This window comes from Oryx dammah, unplaced genomic scaffold, assembly GCF_014754425.2.
Source record: "Oryx dammah isolate SB20612 unplaced genomic scaffold, SCBI_Odam_1.1 HiC_scaffold_8, whole genome shotgun sequence".
Lineage (NCBI taxonomy): Eukaryota > Metazoa > Chordata > Mammalia > Artiodactyla > Bovidae > Oryx > Oryx dammah.
In genome coordinates this window covers 39,209,844-39,231,249 of record NW_024070192.1, presented here as the reverse complement: position 1 = coordinate 39,231,249, position 21,406 = coordinate 39,209,844, and the positions used below count along the sequence as shown (strand labels likewise).

Below are 21,406 nucleotides of genomic sequence, written 5' to 3'. Positions count from 1 at the left end.
TGGGAGGATATCAATTTGCTTCTGATTCAACCTGTTGCATAGGGCCCAATTTTAGTGCTCTGAGGTAGAAGCAAGGATGAAGGCCTAGTGCCTCCGGGAACCCCCTGCAGGTCCTCTCCAATCTCACCAGGCATTCTGATACTCACTTCATACTGACCCAGGTGGAAGAGGGCTGCAGAGCGATTGGCATAACACAGTGAAATGTCCATAGAGTTGGGCCCCGAATGTGATACTCCCTGAAGAACAATGAACCGGTTAAAGGTATATACACGGAAACTAGCATCTTCAGAGTTTTTTTTTTTTTTTCCCCCCAGATAACAGGGGCTTTGCTACTGTGCTTCATCTGCTTCATTTTTAAGTACCTTAGAGCAGAGCTGAGAAGATTACGTGAGGAAATAAATATGTGAAGCATTTTGAAGATAGCAGCTTCAGACACAGTGTCCGCCACAAGACAACACTCAAGGTAAACGAAAACTGAGGAGTATAACCTGGCACATACCAAAGTGTGACGGGGAGCAAACAGAAATTCACACAAGAAGAAACACTAATGACATGTGGGAAACAATTCATGAAGACAAAAGCAGACAAAGGCTACTGTTTTCTAACACCAAATCGGCAAGGAATAATCATAAAGGTGGCATCTCCAATCACTGGAGAAAAGATTGGGATTATTCAATGAAAGTACTGGCACAAGTAGCCACCGAGGAAAAATAAAGTTGGTTCTCAACAGATGATAAAACTTTCATTAGGATAAGTTCCCAGTGGATCAAAACCTTAATGTAAAAACTGAAACTGTTTAAGAGCACTAGAAGAAACTATATGAATAGTCCAAAGTGATGCTGGAGTGAGAAATACCTTTCTAATTATGACACAAAACCCAGAAGTCATAAAAGGTTAATAAATGTGATCACATAAAAATAAAAAATTTCTTCGGAGCAAAAACCAATAACAATATCAAAAGACAAATATTGAACTGGAAAAAAATATTTGCAACTCCTATTACAGGCAAAGGGCTCATTTCTTTATGAACAGTCCTACAGATCAATAAGATGACAAGTAATAATTTAGTAAGAAAATAAGCAAATGATAGGAACAATTCTCATGGGAAATATAAACGGCCCTTAAACAAATGAAAAATGCTAAACCTCATTCATAATCAGCAAAATGCAAATTAAAACTCTGCTGAGATGCTATTTTTTACTTATCAGATCGGTGAAGAAAAGTAAAATTGATAGGATACTCTGCTGGCATAGGAATGAGATACATTTTTTTCTACATTGCTAGTGGGAATGTAAACTAGTTGCACGATTACTGAGGCAATTCAGCAATACATGTATCTCTTAATATATACGTGCTGAGGCTTTCTAGTTGGTAAGTGGTAAAGAATCCACCTGCTGATGCAGGGGTCACATGAGACACAGGTTTGATCCGTGGGCTGGGAAGATTCCCTGGAGCAGGAGATGGTAACCCACTCCAGTACTCTTGCCTGGAAAATTCCACACAGAGGAGACTAGCGGGCTACAGTCCATGCGGCCACAAAGGCTCAGACACGACTGAGCATATACACTACATTTATATACTTATCTGTATCTCCACTGACCCAGCAATTCCTCTCCTAGGGATTAATCCTACAGATATAATCTCTTATCCTACACATATATGCAAAATAACATACATGAAAGGCTTCTCATCACTGAATTGTTTGAAGTAACAAAAGATAGGAAACAAATATTGATCTAGAAGATGCTAATAAATTAACATTACATCCATACAACAGAACAGAAGTGGAAAAACTGCAGTGCTTAACAGTGTGTGTAGAATGTTATTTACATGAAAAGAGTGCATGTGTGCAGAGGTAGAAGATTATTTGTATTTATTTGTGTTTGGTGAGGTACCTCTGAAAAAATACCTTTTAACAGCATCAGTGCTACTCGCTTTTGGAGATGGAAACGAGGTGGCTGGGGAACAGAGGAAGCAGACAGCATTGTATATCCTTGCGCCTTTAAAATTCTAACTATGTAAGCACATTTCCTATGTCAGAATAGATAAAATAATGATAATAATACCATAATAATCAGTATTGCTTAGGATATAGAGAAATGAACATCCCATGCTCTGGTAGAAGGGCAGTAACTAGCTTTTTCCTGGAGAAAGAATTAGCATCAAGTGCCAAAGGCCTAAAAAAAAAAAAAAAAAAATCATGTTCAATTGACCCAGCAATTGCCCTTCAAGGAATTTATCCTGAGGAAATAATCAGGTGTGTACAAATATTTACATAGAAAGATGCTCCTTGCAGCTTTATGATACCAAACAATCTGCCAACATTAGGAGATGTTAAATCAAGTATAGTTCTCTGTAATGGAACACTAAGCCAGCCGTAAAAAAATCATGTTCTAGCGGAAAATTTAATAACATGAGAAAACGGTCACAATAAATTGTTGAGGGGAAAAAAAGCAGGTTACAAAACACTAAGTACAGCATTATCACAATTTTGTACGAGAAAACCATATTTTCAGAGGAAAAAGAGGCTGGCTGGATGTAAGCAAAATGTTAACAGTGCTTATCACTGGTTATGGGATTTTTTCTTACTCTTTATGCTTCTCTGTATTTTCCAAGTAAACATATATTACATTTACAATCAGATAAAAACAACAATTATTATTTCAAAAAAGAAAGAAAATAGCAACTCTATGGGAAAACGGCAAAGTACCATAATCACCAAAATACTAGCTTCATGAAATAGGAAGGCTCATCTCCTCCTGCATTCAGAACAAATCTTAATTTTTCATCTGATTTTACTTTTTTTAGTTTATTTTCCTTGAACAACTTCCCTGTGATCACATTTATGACACGCATGCATGCAGCTGAAGAAAGATTAGCTCTGTAAAAGAACTATTAAGGCATTTATCAGTGATCATTACATCTAGTGGGTTTTAGTTCTTCGGCAATCACTAACACGTTGTTCCAATAAATACTTTCTTGTAGCATCACAAAGCAGAGCTTTTATCAATTTTAGAAGATACTGTTGTTAGTCTGATAGTTGGAAAACTAATTCCAAACTTTAAGCATAGGTCTGTTTAAGATGCAGAGTAGGGGGTACTCACTTCAAAAGCACTGGCTTCCCTGATAGCTCAGTTGGTAAAGAATCTACCTGCAATGCAAGAGACTCTGGTTCCATTCCTAGGTCGGAAAGATCCGCTGGACAAGGGATAGGCTACCTACTCCAGTATTCTGGCTTGGAGAATTCCATGGACTGTACGGTCCATGGGGTCGTAAAGAGTTGGACACAACAGAGTGGCTTTCACTTTCACTTCAATCACACACTCATTCTTTCAATAGACAGGGTTCACAGACCTGGTTTAAGGGATTGATACATTCTTGCTTTAAATCCGTATTTATCTCTAAAAAATTATGGAAGGAAGTCACTCAGGAATCTTTTACCAGTTCCTACTCTGGAAGCCTTCTCATATTGTTAATGGAGTTCTCATGACCAGTAGATCACAACAAACTGGAAAATTCTTCAAGAGATGGGAATACAAGACCACCATACCTGCCTCCTGAGAAATCTGTATGCAGGTCAAGAAGCAAGTTAGAACCAGACATGGAACAACAGACTGGTTCCAAATAGGAAAAGGAGTACGTCACCCTGCTTATTTAACTTATATGCAGAGTACATCATGTGAAATGCTGGGGTGGATGAAGCACAAGCTGGAATCAAGATTGCCAGGAGAAATATCAATAACCTCAGATACACAGATGACACTAAAGAGCCTCTTGATGAAAGTAAAGAGGAGAGTGAAAAGCTGGCTTAAAACTCAACATACAAAAAACGAAGATCATGGCACTCGGTCCCATCATTTTATGGCAAATAGATGGGGAAACAATGAAAACAGTGAGAGACTACTTTTTGGGGCTCCAAAATCACTGCAGATGGTGACTGCAGCTGTGAAATTAAAAGACGCTTACCCCTTGGAAGAAAAGCTATGACCAACCTAGACAGCATATTAAAAATCAGAGACTTTGCCAACAAAGGTCTGTCTAGTCAAAGCTATGATTTTTCCAGTAGTCATGTATGCATGGGAGAGTTTGACCATAAAGAAAGCTGAGTGCTGAAGAATTGATGCTTTTGAACTGTGGTGTTGGAGAAGACTCTTGGAGAGTCCACTGGACTGTGAAGAGATCAAACCAGTCAATCCTAAAGAAAATCAGTCCTGAATATTCATTGGAAGGACTGATGCTGAAGCAAAACTCCAATACATTGGCCACTTGATGCGAAGAACTGACTCCTTGGAAAAGACCCTGATTCTGGGTAAGATTGAAGGCAAGAGGAGAAGGGGACAATAGAGGATGAGATGGTTGGATGGTATCGCCAACTTGATGAACAGGAGTTTGATGAGGAGTTGGTGATGGATAGGGAAGCCTGGTGTGCTGCAGTCCATGGGATTGCAGAGTCGGATATGACTGAGTGACTTGAACTGAGCCTTAATCTAAGTCACACTGGCTATAAGCTAACCTGGTGGCTAGCCCCCAAATCCAACTTCTCTCTAAATTGGGACTATCACACACCAACAGCCTCATCAGTTATTCAGACAAAAAAGGCACACAATTCAGTGAGAGCTGACAGACACGGGTGAGGGAGGCCAAGGCTTCCAGTAAGGCTTGCTACACTTGTGCCTGAGGGAATATGTGAAGAGAAGTTTCTTGACAGAATTTGGGACATACAATACAAACTCTCCTTTGTTTCAGAATATGAACAGAAGCAGAGTTGTACCAGTTTTCTTTTTCAAATCCAATCCAGAATTAACAAACAAGGTTACTAGTGGCTAGAATTAGAACCATTCTTAGCAAGAATGGTTCTTGGTTCTATCTTTTGAAGAAATATGCACTGTTGAACTGTCGAGACAACTCCTCCTGCTTGGCTGGGGTAGGTCTTACCTTAGAGTACAGCACTGCAGCTCCCATATAATCCTTTGCCTGAAATTTTTTGTTTCCTTTTTCTCTGTAGAAAAGGCAAGCGTTGGGGTCCTTTCCAACAACGTAGCCTCCAGAAAGCCTTTTTAAAAACATCTCATCCTCAGGTCTTCACGAAGAAAGAAAAAACAAAGACCAAAAAAAAAAAAAAAGGCACAGATTTGTTATTTCAAGGGAAATGAACCATTGCACCTGAAACAGGAGTGAGTGCCTATAAAATACTGGGACACAAGAGGTTGGATGTGTTATGGAACGTGACTGGGGAAACCACCTTTGGTCTCAGAGACAAAGGGACTAGAATTTCTATTTAGAGGACAGAATACAATTTATTTATTTATTTTGGGGCTGTGCTGCGTCTTCACTGCAGCGTATGGGCTCTAGAGCACGTGGGCTCAGTAAGCCCACATCACGTGGAATCTTTTAGTTCCCCCAGCAGGGATTGAACCTGAGTTCCCTATACTGGAAGACAGATTCTTAACCATCGGACTTCCAGGGAAATCCCGTACACTTTTTATTCTATATCTCATAATTACTGGCCAATAAACCATTCCTTGGATTAATGCATTATACAGAAGTTTGGGTGTGGAGAATGACATAATACACAAGAGTCTGTACTAAGACATAGTCTCCACCTAAACTTTATTTAAAAAATACCTGAGTGAACAGCTGACAGGGGAGAGAGGGAGGAAGGAGAGAGTGAGAAGAGGGAGGGGGAGAGAAGACTGAAGAAGAGGAAGAGAGAAGATGAATCATCCAGTTAGTGCAGTGAACTGCTAACATCTGGAGAAGTGGAAAGAAGGGTGCTGCACAGCCATTCTTTACCTTATTTTTGCAAGAAAATCTGAAATTGTTTCAGTTTGCAAAGTGTTTGAAAGTATATGAATTCTCTAATATAGAAATATACAAACATATACCTTTCTTCCAATAAAGAAAAACAGGATAGAATAACCTAGCCTATACTCTGACTATACAGTGTAATGAAACAAAATATGAACAAAATGGGAACTAAAAATCCTCTTAAGCAACTCTCTGGTTAAAGGGGTAATCAAGAATGTTCAGAAAACTATTTTTCAAATTTTTGTTTACAAAGATCTACCACAAGAAATACCTTTCACGTTGTGATTCAGTGTGATGCATCTGTGTATATATGGAAATTTCACAAAACATTATCTTTCATTTAATGTCAAATATGGTTTTATTAATATTTAAACACAATATAGAAAAAAATCTCAAAATAAATAACAGAGAAAGAAAAATAAGGAAAGATTTTATTTAATTCAGAAGGTGTGCTTGCCTGTTCAAAATTTATTCCAGTCCAGAAAATATGAGGACAATAACCCACGTACATCTGATACACACAGATCCTATTCTTTGCTCTATTTGTTTCTGTGTTGTTTTAAATTAGGTTAAATCTGCAAATCCTATTCAAACAAAAACGTTGTGATGAACAGTAATAACAGGAAAACTCTTCTTGCCTAACAATGACTATTCTTTAATCTTAATCCAAAATGATGACAAACTCAATGTTTTTGTAATTGTTCTTCAGTGTAATTAAGAACTAAGCTGCAATAACTCATTCTTTCTTGCAGCACCAAGTTTAACTCAGTAATTAAAAGTTTTGAAAAGCAAATGGATGGTCTTTTTTTCTTAATATGTCAAATTTTCTTTTGGAATGTTAGGATAAAAAATGTGTGGAAGTGAGATGAAAAACGTTTTTCTTTTGGTGGGGATGCACTCTGTGGCATGGTAGGTGTTAGTTTCCCACCCAGGGATTGAACCAGTGGCCCCTGCTGAGGAAGCTCAGAGTCTTAATGGATGGACCACCAGGGAAGTCCAAGATGGAACAATTTTCTGGTTAATTCTTTTTATTGAGGTAAATATTTTAAAAATTATCATTTTAACTATGTCAAAGTGGACAGTTTAAGTACATTCATAATATTGTGCAATCGTCACCACTATCCATTTCCAGAACTTTTTCACCAGCCCAAACTAGAACTCTGTACTCATTAAGCAATAACTCTCTATTCTTCCCTCCCTCCAGCCCTGGTAACCTCTATTATACTTTCTGTTTCTATGAAGTTGTCTATTCTAGGTACTTCATATAAGTGGAATCGTACAGTGTTTGTCCTTCTATGTCTGGCTTGTTTCACTAAGCCTAACATTCCCAAGGTTCTTTTTTCACAGCTGAGTAATAGTCCATTGTATGTATATACCACAGTTTCTTTATCCATTCATCTGTTAGTGGACATTTGGGATATTTTCACTCTTGGGCTATTGTCAATAATACTGCTCTGAACATTGGTGTGCAAGTAAATCTGTTCAAGTCTCATTTTCAATTCTTTTGGGTATAAACCCAGAAGTGGTATTGCTAGATTACATAGTAATTCTAGTCTAAAATTTTTGAAAAACTGCCATATTGTTTCTCAGAATGGCTATACCATTTTACATTCCCACCAACAGTACACAAGGGTTCCAATTTCTCTGCATCCTCACCAACACTTTTTATTTTTTATTTTTGGATAGTAGCCATGCTAACGAGTATTAGGACAATAAGGTATCTTGCTGTTGTTTGACTTGCATTTCCCTAATGATTAGTGATGCTAAGAGCATCTTTCCATATGCTTATTTCAGGTGCTTATCTTCTTTGGAGAAATACCTATGCAAGTCCTTTGTCCATTTTTAATTGGGTTTGTTGTTGCTGTTCTTGAGTCTAGGATTTCTTTACATAATCTGGATAGTAATCCCTTAGCAGCTATACGATTTGCAATATTTTCTCCTAGTCTGTCGGTTGCCTGCAGAAAACTGCCAACAGAATAAATACTCTGTTGGTATTGCCACTTGAGGCACTAAATATTTCACTTTTCATCAAGTCTGATTTGCTTGTTTTTTCTTTTGTTGCCCACGCCTTTGGTTTCAGAGCCAAGAAAAGATGCTAATCCAATTTATAAGCTTTGGGCTTATGTTTTCTTCTAAGAGTTCTATAGTTTCAGCTCTTAAATCAACTAAATTACTTGAGTTATTTTTGAGTTAGCTTTTGCACATGGTTTAAGGTAAAGGTCCAACTTCATTCTTTGGCATGTAGAGTCTAACTTGAAAGCAGATAGAAAGAACCAAGCTCTTTCCTCTAGCCATGCCTTCTTTTATAGAGCCCTAGAGAGGTAGAGCCTCTTATAAGCTTGATAGGCAAAGCAGAAAGGCCCAGCCCCAGCAGAGAGTACAGAAGATAAGAGCTGAGAAGCTATAGCTTAATAACTAGCATCCACTCACACGTGCACATTTTTTTCCTGAAAGTAAGTGCAGTCATCATGGAAGTTCACCAAGTATTTCACCATGCCTCTGCTAAGAATAAGGACATTCTCCTATATCTTGATATTGCAATATCATTATCATGCCTAAAAAATTAACTCTAATTCAAATATCATTTAAAATTTCTCCGTTATTCCTAAGATTTTTTTTTTCCCTTACCCCAACCTGATGCAGGATCAAGGTTCTAATTACTGCACTTAGCCATTATTTCTCTTTAGTCTCTTTTGAGGTAGTTCCATGATTTTTGTTTTCTTTTTCATGACTAACTTTTCTGAAGATTCAGGCCAGGAAAATGTTCTACATTCTGGTTTTGTCTCATTGTTTCCTCATGATTAGATTCAGATCAAACAATTTTTGCCAAGAGTATTAGTACATTATTAAATCTGTATACTTTTTGCTGTTTCAAACCAGGAGACACATAATGTCAAGCAGTCAGTCCCACCACCACTGAGGATGCTGTTTGGTCATTTGATTGGTGACTGTTAGATTTCTCCAATATAAAGATAATTTTCCTCTTGTAGTAAGTAACATTAATAAGTAATCTGTGGGGCTTTGAGGCCATGGAAATAATCTCTTTCTAGTGATCTTTCTTCTAATGGTTTGAGCATCCATTGATGATTATTGCCAGAATTCAGTTATTACACTGGGGGTTACAAAAGGGTGATTTTCTAATTTTATCATTATTTTTAAACTTATTAATTAGCATTCTTCTGAAAAGACAAATGTTGCCCTCTTTTCTTCTTTTACTGATTTATGTATTTATTTGAGTATCACCATGAACTTAAAAAAATTCATTTTTATAAACCATTACCATCATACTTTTTGATGCTCACACTGTCCTAAATTTGGACAGTGGAAACTCTTCAGACTGGCTCCTATGTTATTTTTATTTACATAAGTCCATTAGTCTTTGAGCATTTCCTTGATTTCTGGTAAGACAAAGTATTCCAGTTGTACCAGTATAAAATCAAAACAAATGGAAAGGCAGTGAGTACAGATAATAACTCTGTTAAGGATTCCCTAGGACACTGCAGATTATCAGTGGGAGAGGTTCACTTGTCTCAGGAAGTCTTGATATTGACAAAAGGCATCTAACTGGGGAAAATATTCCTCAAAGACTGTAAATGGCAAAAAAGAAAAGTGCATGCCTGGCTTTAAGCTTTAAAGGCCCAATGCACATTTTCCTTTAACGGACAAGCCATATGGAGATCAGAAATTTAAATCTTTTTTGGTCATTTTAGATTATGATTAGCTAATTTTACAAACAGCTCTTCAGAACTAACTTGTTAAGTAAAGAAGTTTGAGGATGAAGTAGTGAGAGATACACAAAACAAATAAAAACTGAGGGAATAATTAACTTCAGGGAAAACAAGAGTTGTATCAGAAAGGAAATGTAATTCAAAATATACTTTGCGGTTCACATGATATCTACAGAGACATAATGATATACACGGTGAAAACTGGTTTAACCCGTATTATATTCTATTAGCTATACATCTGTGGATCACAACAAACTGTGGAAAATTCTTAAAGAGATGGGAATACCAGACCATCTGACTGGCCTCTTGAGAAATCTGTATGCAGGTCAAGAAGCAACAGTTAGAACTGGACGTGGAACAACAGACTGGTTCCAAATAGGGAAAGGAGTACATCAAGGCTGTATATTCTCACCCTGCTTATTAAACTTATATGCAGAGTACATCATGAGAAATGCTGGGCTGGATGAAGCACAAGCTGGAATTAAGACTGCCGGGACAAATATCAATAACCTCAGATACACAGATGACACCACCCTTATGGCAGAAAGTGAAGAGGAGCTAAAAAGCCTCTTGATGAAAGTGAAAGAGAAGAGTGAAAAAGTTGGCTTAAAACTCAACATTCAGAAACTTAAGATCATGGCACCTGGTTCCATCACTTCATAGCGGATAGGTGTGGAAACAATGGAAACAATGACAGACTACTTTTTTGGGCTCAAAATCACTGCAGATGGTGACCGCAGCTGTGAAATTAAAAGATGCTTGCTCCTTGGAAGAAAAGCTATGACCAACCTAGACAACATATTAAAAATCAGAGATATTACTCTGCCAACAAAGGTCTGCCTAATCAAAACTCTGGTTTTTCCAGTAGTCATGTATAGATGTAACAGTTGGACTATAAAGAAAGCTGAGCGCCAAAGAATTGATGCTTTTGAACTGTGGTGTTGAAGAAGACTCTTGAGAGTCCCTTGGACAGCAAGGAGATCCAACCAGTCCATCCTAAAGGAGATCAGTCCTGAATATTCATTGGAAGGACTGATGCTAAAGCTGAAACTCCAGTACTTTGGCCACCTGATGTCCTTGGAAAAGACCCTGATGCTGGGAAAGACTGAAGGTGGGAAGAGGGGAGGATGACAGAGGATGAGATGGTTGGATGGCATCACCAACTCAATGGACATGAGATTGAGTAAGCTCCGGGAGTTGGTGATGGACAGGGAAGCCTGGAATACTGCAGTCCACGGGGTCACGAAGAGTCAGACATGACTGAGTGACTGAACTGAACTAACACATTGTGAACTATAATATAGTTATGATGACAGAATGAGGGAAAAACAAAAATATACATGGAGAAGGCAATGGCAACCCACTCCAGTACTGTTGCCTGGAAAATCCCAGGGATGGAGGAGCCTGGTAGGCTGCCGTCTATGGGGTCACACAGAGTCGGACATGACTGAAGCGACTTAGCAGCAGCAGCAGCAGCAGCAGCATGCATGTGAACTGAGAGTAAGAGAGCTAGATTTGGCATCTAAAACTAAAAACTCAAAACATTATTAGCATACTGCTTGCTGCTGCTGCTGCTGCTAAGTCGCTTCAGTCGTGTCTGACCCCATAGACAGCAGCCCACCAGGCTCCTCCATCCCTGGGATTCTCCAGGCAAGAACACTGGAGTGGGTTGCCATTTCCTTCTCCAATGCATGAAAGTGAAAAGTGAAAGTGAAGTCGCTCAGTCGTGTCTGACTCTTAGCGACCCCATGGACTGCAGCCTACCAGGCTCCTCTGTCCATGGCATTTTCCAGGCAAGAGGACTGGAGTGGGTTGCCATTGCCTTCTCTGAGCATACTGTTTAGCAATATGAAATTAAATACTGGAAGAAACAGTGAAAATAATTTTAAATATCAGTCTTTGGGGAACAGAAATGGGGAAAAGTAAGACAGAGAATTGCTGTTTTTCTTTATAAGCTTTGAAGTATTATTTGACTTCTTACATTATATGCATATTCTGCTGTGCTATGCTTAGTTGCTCAGTTGTGTCCAACTCTTTGCAACCCCATGGACTGTAGCTCACCAGGTTTCTCTGTACGTGGGATTCTCCAGGCAAGAATACTGGAGTGGATTGCCATGTCCTCCTCCAGGGGATCTTCCCAATCCAGGTCTCCTACATTGCAGGCAGATTCTTTACTGTCTGAGCCACCAGGGAAGCCTGATATGCATATTACTCTGATAAAACATGAACTAAAAAAGGAAACTATTTCCACTTAATAAGGTACCATGTCTACACAGTTTTACAAGATTTTCTACCAGCTTTAAAGAATCAAATAATCCCTACAATACATGAATTATTTCAGAGCACACAGAAAGATGGGAAACTCTCCAATTCAGGCTGTGAGGCTACCATAACCCTGACACCAAGAGCTGACAAATAGAGCAAAAAAGAACATGCCATCTAATACCATTTCAGAACACAGATATAAAAATCCTAAAAATAACATCAGCAAATTGAATCTAGCCATGTGTTCAAAAAAAATGATAGATAATAACCAGAGTTTACCTCCAAAACAGTTCAACTTTAGTACAGCTACTGATATCAATTCTGCATTAACAGATTAAAGGAGAAAAAGAAAGTGATCATTCCTCTTAGAAGATACTAATATATAAAAAAAGAACTGATAAAATTCAGCACTTATTTATGATGGAATGTAAGGCAACTTCCATAAACTGAAAAGGGTATTACATAATACTATATACCTGTAGCAACGTCCTAAATGGCTATTTCTATTCAACACTGCACTAGAGGTCTAACTAATGTTATAATTAAAAGGTAGAAGAGGTACAAATATTGGAAAGGAAGATTACTGCTTGCAGATGTACGTACTAAAAATTCTAACTGGACTGGCATAAAAATGATGAAATAAAGTTGAAAGTACAGTTAGGTGGCCTGTTATGATTCCTAGCTTACGTTTATACCATCAATCATCAGTTAGATAATTTAATTGGGGGGATAAGTCTTATTCACAAGAACAACAAAAACCTTGTAAGAAGTAAGAATAAATCTGAGAGGAAATGTACAAGATCTATATAAAGAAAATGATAAAAAATTTTACTTATGGACATAAAAGAAGCCCTAAACATGTGGCAAGGCATACCCTTTACTTGAATGAGGAAATTTAATATTGTAAAGATGTCAAATCTCCCTAGATGAATCTATAAATCCAACACAATTCCAAAAACCCAATGACACTTTTTATTGAACTTGACAGTCAATTCTGAAGTTCACATGGGGGAAATGTATATAAAAATAGCCAAGATAGTCTTGAAAAAGAATGACCCTGTATGTGTGTGTGGGAACTTGGCTTAACAGAGACCAAAGCCACATTTGTACCAGACTTTTCTGCCTTCAAGTGCTCTTTCTCACTACGTCTGGTAATAAAATCTCAGGGGGAAACCATTCCTTGTGGTTGGAGGAGAACTGACCCCAATTTCACAAGCGGGTTGGGCATGTGGTACAGGCCTGGCCACTCAGAGGAGCCCACACCTTTGGTTGAAGGGGTATGCATGCCATCAAAGATAGGTTGATCAGAGTCCAACTCAAGACATTTTTTTGGGGGGCAAAACTCTTGGGAAAGATGACCACTTTTCTTGTAGTTATTAAGCTATTATCAGGGTATGCTCAAGGCTACCAATGGCTACCCTGAGTACCAGGGGGAGAGAGTGCCTAACAGATGAAGAGATGGGAGTCTGATGACATCTTCTGAGCTCCTGGACACAACTTTGTGTAAAAATAGGTCTGCCTTTCTGCACATCCTAGCTTCATAGCCTGTAGATTTCCTAATTTGGGCTGCGTTCTGTCACTTGACTGAAAGAATTCTAATATGATACTATAAAATCACAGTAATTAAAACTCTTTGGTTTTGGCACAGAAATAGAGCCTAGGAACACATTTACAGATAAGTGGGAATTTAATTTTTAATAAATGTGGCATTTTGAAGCACTGGGGAAAGGATGGACTATTCAATTAATGATGTCAGGAAATCATCTGGGGAATAAAACTTAAAACATTCCCTCACATCATATACAAAAAATAAATTCCAGATGGATTAGAGAGCTAAAACTAAAACACAGAGCTATCAAAAAAGTTAGAGGAAAATAAAACATTTTTTATAATCCTGGGGAAGAGTAGACTACCCTAAGACACATAACCCAAAAGCCATAAAAGAAAATGACAGATATGGCTGTGTACAGATTAAAACACATACATACAATTTATACACAAGAGACACCATGAGTAAAAATTTTTTAAAGATAAATAATAGACTAGGAGAAAAATTAGTAGCATATACCATAAAGAAATACACAGCCAGAGTCATGAAGACTTCTTATGAACAAGAGAAAGATAAATGACCCACTAGAGAAATGGGCAAAGGACAGGAACAAAAAATTAACAGAAGAAACAGAAATGGGTAACATTGCAAATGGTGTTACTGTAACTAGTCATCAGACAAATGTGAATTTAAACGTTATTTTGTCCTTAAGGGTGCCAAAATTAAAGACTGTTGCTTTCTAACGCTGGTGAGAGTGTGTTTATGGTAAATGGGTAAAGCCTTCTTGGAAGACAATTTGGCAGTATTTATTAAATTTTTCATGCTCATAACCATTCATACAACAAATCCTCTTCGAACAATCCATCTTAAGTTCTAAATATATGTACAAAAACATACATATAAGCTGTTCACTGCAGCACTGTTTGTAACAGTTTAAAAAAAAAAACCCACAATACTATTTTACCATTTCCCAAACACAAGAACCTTACAACAATTTAACACCATTTACTCATCTTGCCCTTTGAACTACTGATGTCATGTCTTTGAAATGTTTTAAATCCCATAAGACGTTAACATCATTGTTTTATTTTTGTCATCATTTTAAATAATTAATTCAAAACTATTTACCCACATATGTACCTTTTCATTCCTTTCTGCAATTACAATGCTTCCTAACCTGAAAAACTTACTTCAGTATTTCTTAAAGCTCTGATTTGCCGAAGAAACAGTCTCTCAGATTTTTCTTTTGTATTTATTTTTGAAAGGTACTTTCATTAGGTACAGAATTCTAGGTGCTAAAGTTTTACTTTGTTTTTCTTTCACCGCTTTAAATGTGCCATTCAGGTGTCTTCTAGTTTCTACAGTTTCACTGAAAAAAACTAGCCATCAGTCATATTCTTACACCCAAAAGGACAATGGACATTTTTTTCTCTGGCTATTTTTCAGATTTCCTCTTTTTATCTCCTTTAGTTTTAAGCAGATTGAGTCTGATGTCTCTAGGTGTGATTCTATTTATGTTTACACTGTCTGGGACTTGCTGGGCTTCTGGAATCTGTGGGTTGATGTCTTTTTATCAGTTTTAGAAAATCTTTGGTCATCCTTTTAGAGTACTGCTTCCATCTGGCTCTCTTCTTTACTGACACTCCAGTTACAGGTAAGTTAGACATTTGATTGTATCCTATATATCTCTGTATGCCATACCATTTTTTCCATTCTTTTTTTCTTCTTGTGCTTTATTTTGCTTTTCATTAACCTGTAAACCACTTTCCTAATCTAATTTTCCACTGCATCCAATTTTCTGTCAAGCTTGAGAATTAAGTTGATTTCAATTACAGTATGTTTTGAATTCTGAAAAGTCTACTTTTTTGCCTCTATTATTTAAAAATCACTTTTATTGTGGTAAAATACGCGCAGTATAAAATTTACCATCTCAACCATTTTAAAGTATATATTCAGTAGTATCATATACGTTCATAATGTTACACAACCATCGTCAACATCCATTTCCATAACTTGTAAAACTGAAACTCTAAACTCAGGAAACAATAACCCTCTATTTTCCCCCACACTCAGCTCCTGGCAATCACCATTTTACTTTCTGCCTCTTTGATTTTGACTACTCTGGAATACCTAAATTTGATTTTTTAATAGATTCTCATTCTCTGTTGCAGTCTATTTTTTATCCGCTTAGTCCATCTCCTGTAGTTTCTTCAACATGTTAATCAGAGTTATTTAAAAGTCTGTAAACTCCTGTATGTAGACATCAATCGATCTATTTCTAATGTTAATTTTTTTCTTCTTCATTATTGGTTATTTTTCTGCCCCTCTGCATGTTTAGTAAATGTGTGTTCCTGACACTGTGTACAAAAGACATAAGGAAGCAAGACAACATCTTCCACCGTGAAAGTGTCTTCTTTCCTATACTAGACAGACAGTATGAGGGCTGGCCTACATTTATCCAATCAAGAGTTCAACTGGATCAGTGTTGGGCTACAGGCTTACTAAAACTCAGTACATCTGTGGTTTCCTCGGGTGTGGACCTCCTGAGGTTTTGGTTGAGAGACTAGAAGGTCTCTTGTCTTCTCATGCATGAAAGTTTTGGTCTTTGCATGTTTTGAGCAAAGATTTTCTTTTTAATAACTTTTTTTTTTTTGGCTGTGCCACGCAGCATGTAGAATCTTAGTTCCCCAACCAGGGATTGAAAATGTATCCCCTGCAGTGGAAGCAGAAGACCACTGGACCTTCAGGGAGGTCCCTAGGATTTTCAACTTACCACAACAGAGATGCAGAATCCAGCAAATGGCTTGAGAAGAAGTCATGTGTGTTTTTGTATACAAAAAGAATATAGGAAAGACCTATGGCCAGTGATCTGGAGGGCTTTCCTGGTGATGCTAGTGGTAAAGAATCTGCTTGCCAATGCAGGAGACACTAGAGACTCACATTCAATCCCTGGGTTGGGACGATACCCTGGAGGAGGGCATGGCAACCCACTCCAGTATTCTTGCCTGGAGAATCCTATGGACAGAAGAGCCTGGGGGCCTACAGTCCATGGGGTTGCAAAGAGTCAGACATGACTGAGCAACTAAACCACCACCACTCAGATGTCTACTGCACACTGCCAACTGGAATATGAATCGTTAAAGTTCCTTCTGCAGCTCCACCTGCAGCTTTCCCAAGTATAGAAATTTCATCCTTCTACCTTGGCCCTGTAGGTCTACATCACAAGAGCCACTTTTGACTTCTCTTATTCTCAAATACACCATATCCCACCTGTCAGGAAATGCGATTAAATCCACCACTGGAATTCAATCACTTCTCATCCCCACTACTACCACCCTAGCCCAGATTACTATCACCTCCTCTCTCACTTGGATTAAAGCAATAAGCCTCCCAACAAGTCTATCTATTTCCATTCTTGCTCTTTCTATGAAAGTGAAAGTCGCTCAGTCATGTCCGACTCTTTATGACCCTGTGGACTATACAGTCCATGGAATTCTCCAGGCCGGAATACTGGAGTGGGTAGCCTGTCCCTTCCCCAGAGGATCTTCCCAACCCAGGGATTGAACCCAGGTCTCCCACATTGCAGGTGGATTCTTTACCAACTGAGTTATCAGGGAAATGTTCCTCCTATAGTGTACCCTCAACACAGTGGTAAGAGCAATCCTTTAAAACAGGGATCAGCAAACTTTCTCTAGAAAGCCAAACAATAAACATTTAGCCTATATGGGCCAAGAGGTAAAAATTGAGGCTGCTACAAATATACTTATATAACAAAAGAAAAAAACATGCTTTTATTGACAAAAGTCAAAATTAACAGTAATAACTGAGTACATTTTTAAACAAAGTCTACTAAGGAGAAAATGAAAAACAAAAAATTTTTAAAGGATCCCATTTTGCTAAACTGGAGCTCAAAGCCAATGTCCCCCATCATCAAATTGACTACACCCTAATGGTTTATCTGTAAAAACCATTCTTAGCTGAAGGCCACACAGAAACAGGCAGTGGGATGGATTTACCCTGTGCGATGTTTCCTGATATCTGTTTTAAAATATAATCAGATCATATCATTCTCATCTCAAAACTCCGTTAATAGTTTTCTATTGTTGTGTAACAATTACCACAAATTCAGCAGGTTAAAACAATACCCATTTATTATCCTCAGTTCTGTAGATCAGAAGTCCAGGCGGGCTTGCCTGGGCGCTCTGCTTAGGGGCTTAAGAGGCTGAAATCAAGGTGAGCTTTTCTACAGAAGGTCTGGGAAAGAATCTGTGCCTAAACTCATTCAGGCCATTGACAGAAGCCAGTGACTTGCAACTGTGGTCTGAGGTTCCCATTTCCTTGCTGGCTGTTAGCCAGGAAGCACTCTGGGCTTCTAGAAGTCGCCTGCATTCCTTGTTATGTGGCTCCATCTTCAAAGCCAGCCAAAGCACATTCAAATCTTATGCTTTGAATCGCTCTGATTTCCCTTTCTGCTACCAGCTGGGACAAACTCTCTGCTTTTAAAGGTCTTGCTTGATTAAGGTTACACCCGCCCGGTAATTATATCTCAAAGTCAGCTGGCTTGGGACTTGCATTACATTTGCCAAATCCCTTCCTAGCAGTGTTTAGGTTAATGTTAGATTAAATAACCAGGGGACAAGAATGGTGGGGGTGAGGGGCATCTTTAGCATTCTGCCTATCACATGCTGCAATAACTTCCTACTCAGAGTAAAAAGAGAAGGCACTAATAAAGGGCCCACTCGATCTGTGAAACCTGCTCCCAACTCCCATGCATGTCCCATTACTTCTCTGACGGTATTATTTCCTACCACTCTCCCTCTGGCTCACTCTGTTTATTCACTACTACCTGTTCACCCAACTTGCTGTCTTTTAAACCAGGCCAGATACTCTCCCACCTTAGGCTCTCTGCCCACAATTCTCTTCTATCAGACATCTACTTTGTTAATTCGTGTATGGCCAAGACTCTGCTCCACTTTTGCTCTTTCAAGAGGCATATCTGATGATACCATTTAATACTACAACCTGTACTCTCATTCCTAGCACTGGCTATTGCCCCCACCCCATTCAATTTTCCTTTTTTCAACTGCACTTATCACTTTTAACATATTATACACATTATGATGTTTATTTCTGTCCCTCCTTGGTAGTAAGGATCTTTGTCTATTTTTAAAAATTCATTTATCTATTTTTGGCTGAGGTGGGTCTTCATTGCTCCCTGGGCTTTTTCTCTACTTGAGGTACGTGGACTGCTCATCCTAACAGCCTCTCTTGGTGCAGAGCCTGGGTTCTAGAACAAGTGAGCTTAAGAAGTTTCGGCACACAGGCTCAGCAGGTGTGGCTTCCAGGCTCTTGAGGACAGGCTCAGCAGTTGCGGTGCGTGGGCTTAGCTGCTCCGCAGCATGTGGACTCTTCCTGACCCAGAGATGAACCCATGTCTCTTGCATTGGCAGATACTTTACCACTGAGACAGTAGGGAAGCCCCTTTGTCTATTTTTTAAAATGATGTGCTTTTGGTTTACTAAGCACCTAGCACAGTAGCTGGCATGAAACAGATGTTCAATAATAATTCACTGAACGAGGTTTTGGGAAATTGTTTCAGTTTCTTATACACATGTGTGTACTAGGTCGTGATGTACAGTATATTTCTTGTTGAAGAGGGTAGTCAAGAGTGTTTGAAAACTACTTAGGTTAGACTATATGACCTCCATGGTTCTTTCCAAATAGAATTTTTAAATTGCTATGTGCAGCCACTGAATCTGGGAAATGGCAAGGTGTACAGTCTAGTGACCACCGCAAAGCATGACTACTGGGCCTTGAGTCAGCATGACTACTGAGACTGACAAAGCTAACGAGCATCCATCCACCTGCCAATGCAGAAAACCCAAGAGACACAGGTTCAACCCCTAGTCGGGAAGATCCCCTGGAGAAGGGAATGGCAACCTGCTTCAGTATTCTTGCCTGTAAAATCCAGCGGACAGAGGAGCCTGGCAGGCTACAGTCCAAGGGGTCGCAGAGAGTCTGACATGACTGGGCACACACATACCTGTTCTATTGATATAATAGGTTAGAAAGAACTATGGAAATAGCAAGAACTGTTGAATGCTCCCCAAAAAGAAAAATCTGCACTTAACTCTTCCATCAGAAAGAGATATAATCTGAGAGGAAACCATAAAAGAGAACACTGTCCAGATCAAAACTTCCCTGACTGAAGCTTTCATTCACTTACTGAAGAAGTGCAGATGAGTGAAGAAAGAGATCATTCAAAGTCTCTGCTGTAGAAATGGTGACCTGAAAGGACTTGGGGAGCAAAGACCACTTCTGAAGTATGTATGATTTCCATTCATCCACGGGCAGATCCATGCTACTTCAGACCTAAAAAATGAATAAGAAAACAAGGAATTCAGTTTTCTACAAATGCATAATTCCAGAAAATCGATTTCGTTCAAGCAAGCACGAGGCAACAAAATCAGATCTTGTAGTCTCTTCCTACCGTTGTTTACATGCCAAGGAAGGATGTATCCTCTCCCGCACCAATTCACATCCCTTCATTCAGAAATATTTACTGAAAACTGACTTTGTTCCTGGCATCGTACTAGGGAACGGTTATACAATGATGAATCAGATTTCTTACACAGTTCAGTTTTTTCTTTTCAATCCCGAGGTCCCTCCTTTAGTTCAAACCCTCACCATTTCCTGTCTGGCATTCTTTCTCGGGTGTCATAATTAGTCGTCAGGCCCTCAGACTCTCCCTCCCCGTTCCCCCTTCCCAATTTAGTCCATCCTCCATACTGAGACCGATGTCAATTCTCTGCCTTAAATTCACTGATGCTCCTCCTAGAACTTGGGGAAGCCCAGTACAAACCCTTTATCATTTGACCCCTGACTCACTTTCTGATCAAGTCTCGCTTTTTCCTCTCTACCCTACTATCCGAATTTGCACACATCCTCCAAGACTCAGTTCAAATGGTTCCTACTCCGGGAAGCCTTCCCTGATTTTGGCACCTGTGACGACAGGAGCACACTGTGCGTCTCTCCTGGGGCCCAAACCATGTGTACACTGAGTTAAGGCTACTCACAGCAGAAACTCCCCCGACATACTGTGCTCCCCTCTGGGAGTAGGGACCAGGTCTTATTTACCTTGAGAGACCCCCCCACTGTGCCAAGCTCAGGGTCTGGCACCTGCGGCAGCTCAGCTCGGGGTTGCTGAAAGAAGCGAATCACTGCTTTGACTACATTCAGTAGCAGAATTATCAGGGAACCCGTCGAACGCTCCTCTGGGCTAGCAGTCTGTGGCTGCCCGCCAAAGGCCGAGCGCGGTACGTTTCCTAGAGCCCGCGGGGAAAGCTCCCGGAACCCCTCCGCCCTGCGCCCTTGGCGGCGCCCGCGTCACGGTTCGCGCGCCCCACCGCTCGGCACCCCGCCCCTAGGCCCCAGCCATCCCGCAACGAGCCTCGGGACCCGGACTCCGGTGGGTCACGTGAGCCGCGTGTCGCGCCTCAGCCAATGCGGTGGCTGCTCGGCCCTCAGACCGCCCCGTGCCGTGCGCACGTCGGGAGGCGGGGGCGGTTCACGCAGCTCCTCCGGCCAATCGCCTTGGAGCGCGCGGGTCCCCGGGAGTAAAGCCAGGCTTGTGTTGGGGGAGCCGGAGCGCGGGAGTTGTTGCGGCGGAACCATGGTGGGCCACCTGAGCGAGGGGGCTATTGCGGTGAGGCGACGCCTGCGAGCTGGGCGCGGTCCGGGGCGGCTGTGGGCCCTGGGGCCGTGCGGGTGGAGAAGGCGCAGAGAACACAGGAGCCGGAGTGATAGCGGGGGTTGGGGAGGAACCCCTGGATGACTCCCTAGAATCATCAGCTAACGCATTTTTATCGTCATCTTTTTAAACATGCTCATGTTTTTCCTGTTTAAGGAATTGAAACAAAGTAAACGATTGATTTTCCCCCGTCTCTCTCCTGCAGCCACTCTTCTTCCCTTCCCCCATCCGCAGCGAAACTTTTTGCAAGAGTTGTCAGTTTTCAGTTATTTTCCTCGCCTCGCATTCCCCTTTATCCGACTCGAA

At 39.9% G+C, this 21,406-nt stretch overlaps 2 protein-coding genes across 4 annotated transcripts in view; one reads left to right on the top strand and one right to left on the bottom strand.

Moving 5' to 3' along the window:
- The window catches only part of SMYD4 (SET and MYND domain containing 4), a 38,648-nt gene extending 17,878 nt beyond the window's left edge, over positions 1-20,770 (bottom strand). For 2 of the 3 annotated variants that reach the window (XR_005721613.1, XM_040243786.1), the window contains exons 1-4: positions 20,488-20,770; positions 19,577-19,722; positions 4,936-5,080; positions 147-236 (exon numbers count right to left, since the gene is read on the bottom strand). Coding sequence is in view for 2 of the 3 variants with exons in the window: in XM_040243786.1 (XP_040099720.1) it covers positions 147-236; positions 4,936-5,080; positions 19,577-19,710 (369 nt within the window). In the remaining variant the exon portion in view is untranslated. The remainder of the gene's footprint in view (positions 1-146; positions 237-4,935; positions 5,081-19,576; positions 19,723-20,487) is intronic. The other variant, XM_040243787.1, reaches the window with a different exon arrangement.
- Positions 20,771-20,881: 111 nt separating this feature from the next.
- The window catches only part of RPA1 (replication protein A1), a 44,619-nt gene continuing 44,094 nt past the window's right edge, over positions 20,882-21,406 (top strand). The window contains exon 1 of the mRNA XM_040243785.1: positions 20,882-21,055. Within this exon, the coding sequence (XP_040099719.1) occupies positions 21,023-21,055 (33 nt within the window). The 5' untranslated portion in view covers positions 20,882-21,022. The remainder of the gene's footprint in view (positions 21,056-21,406) is intronic.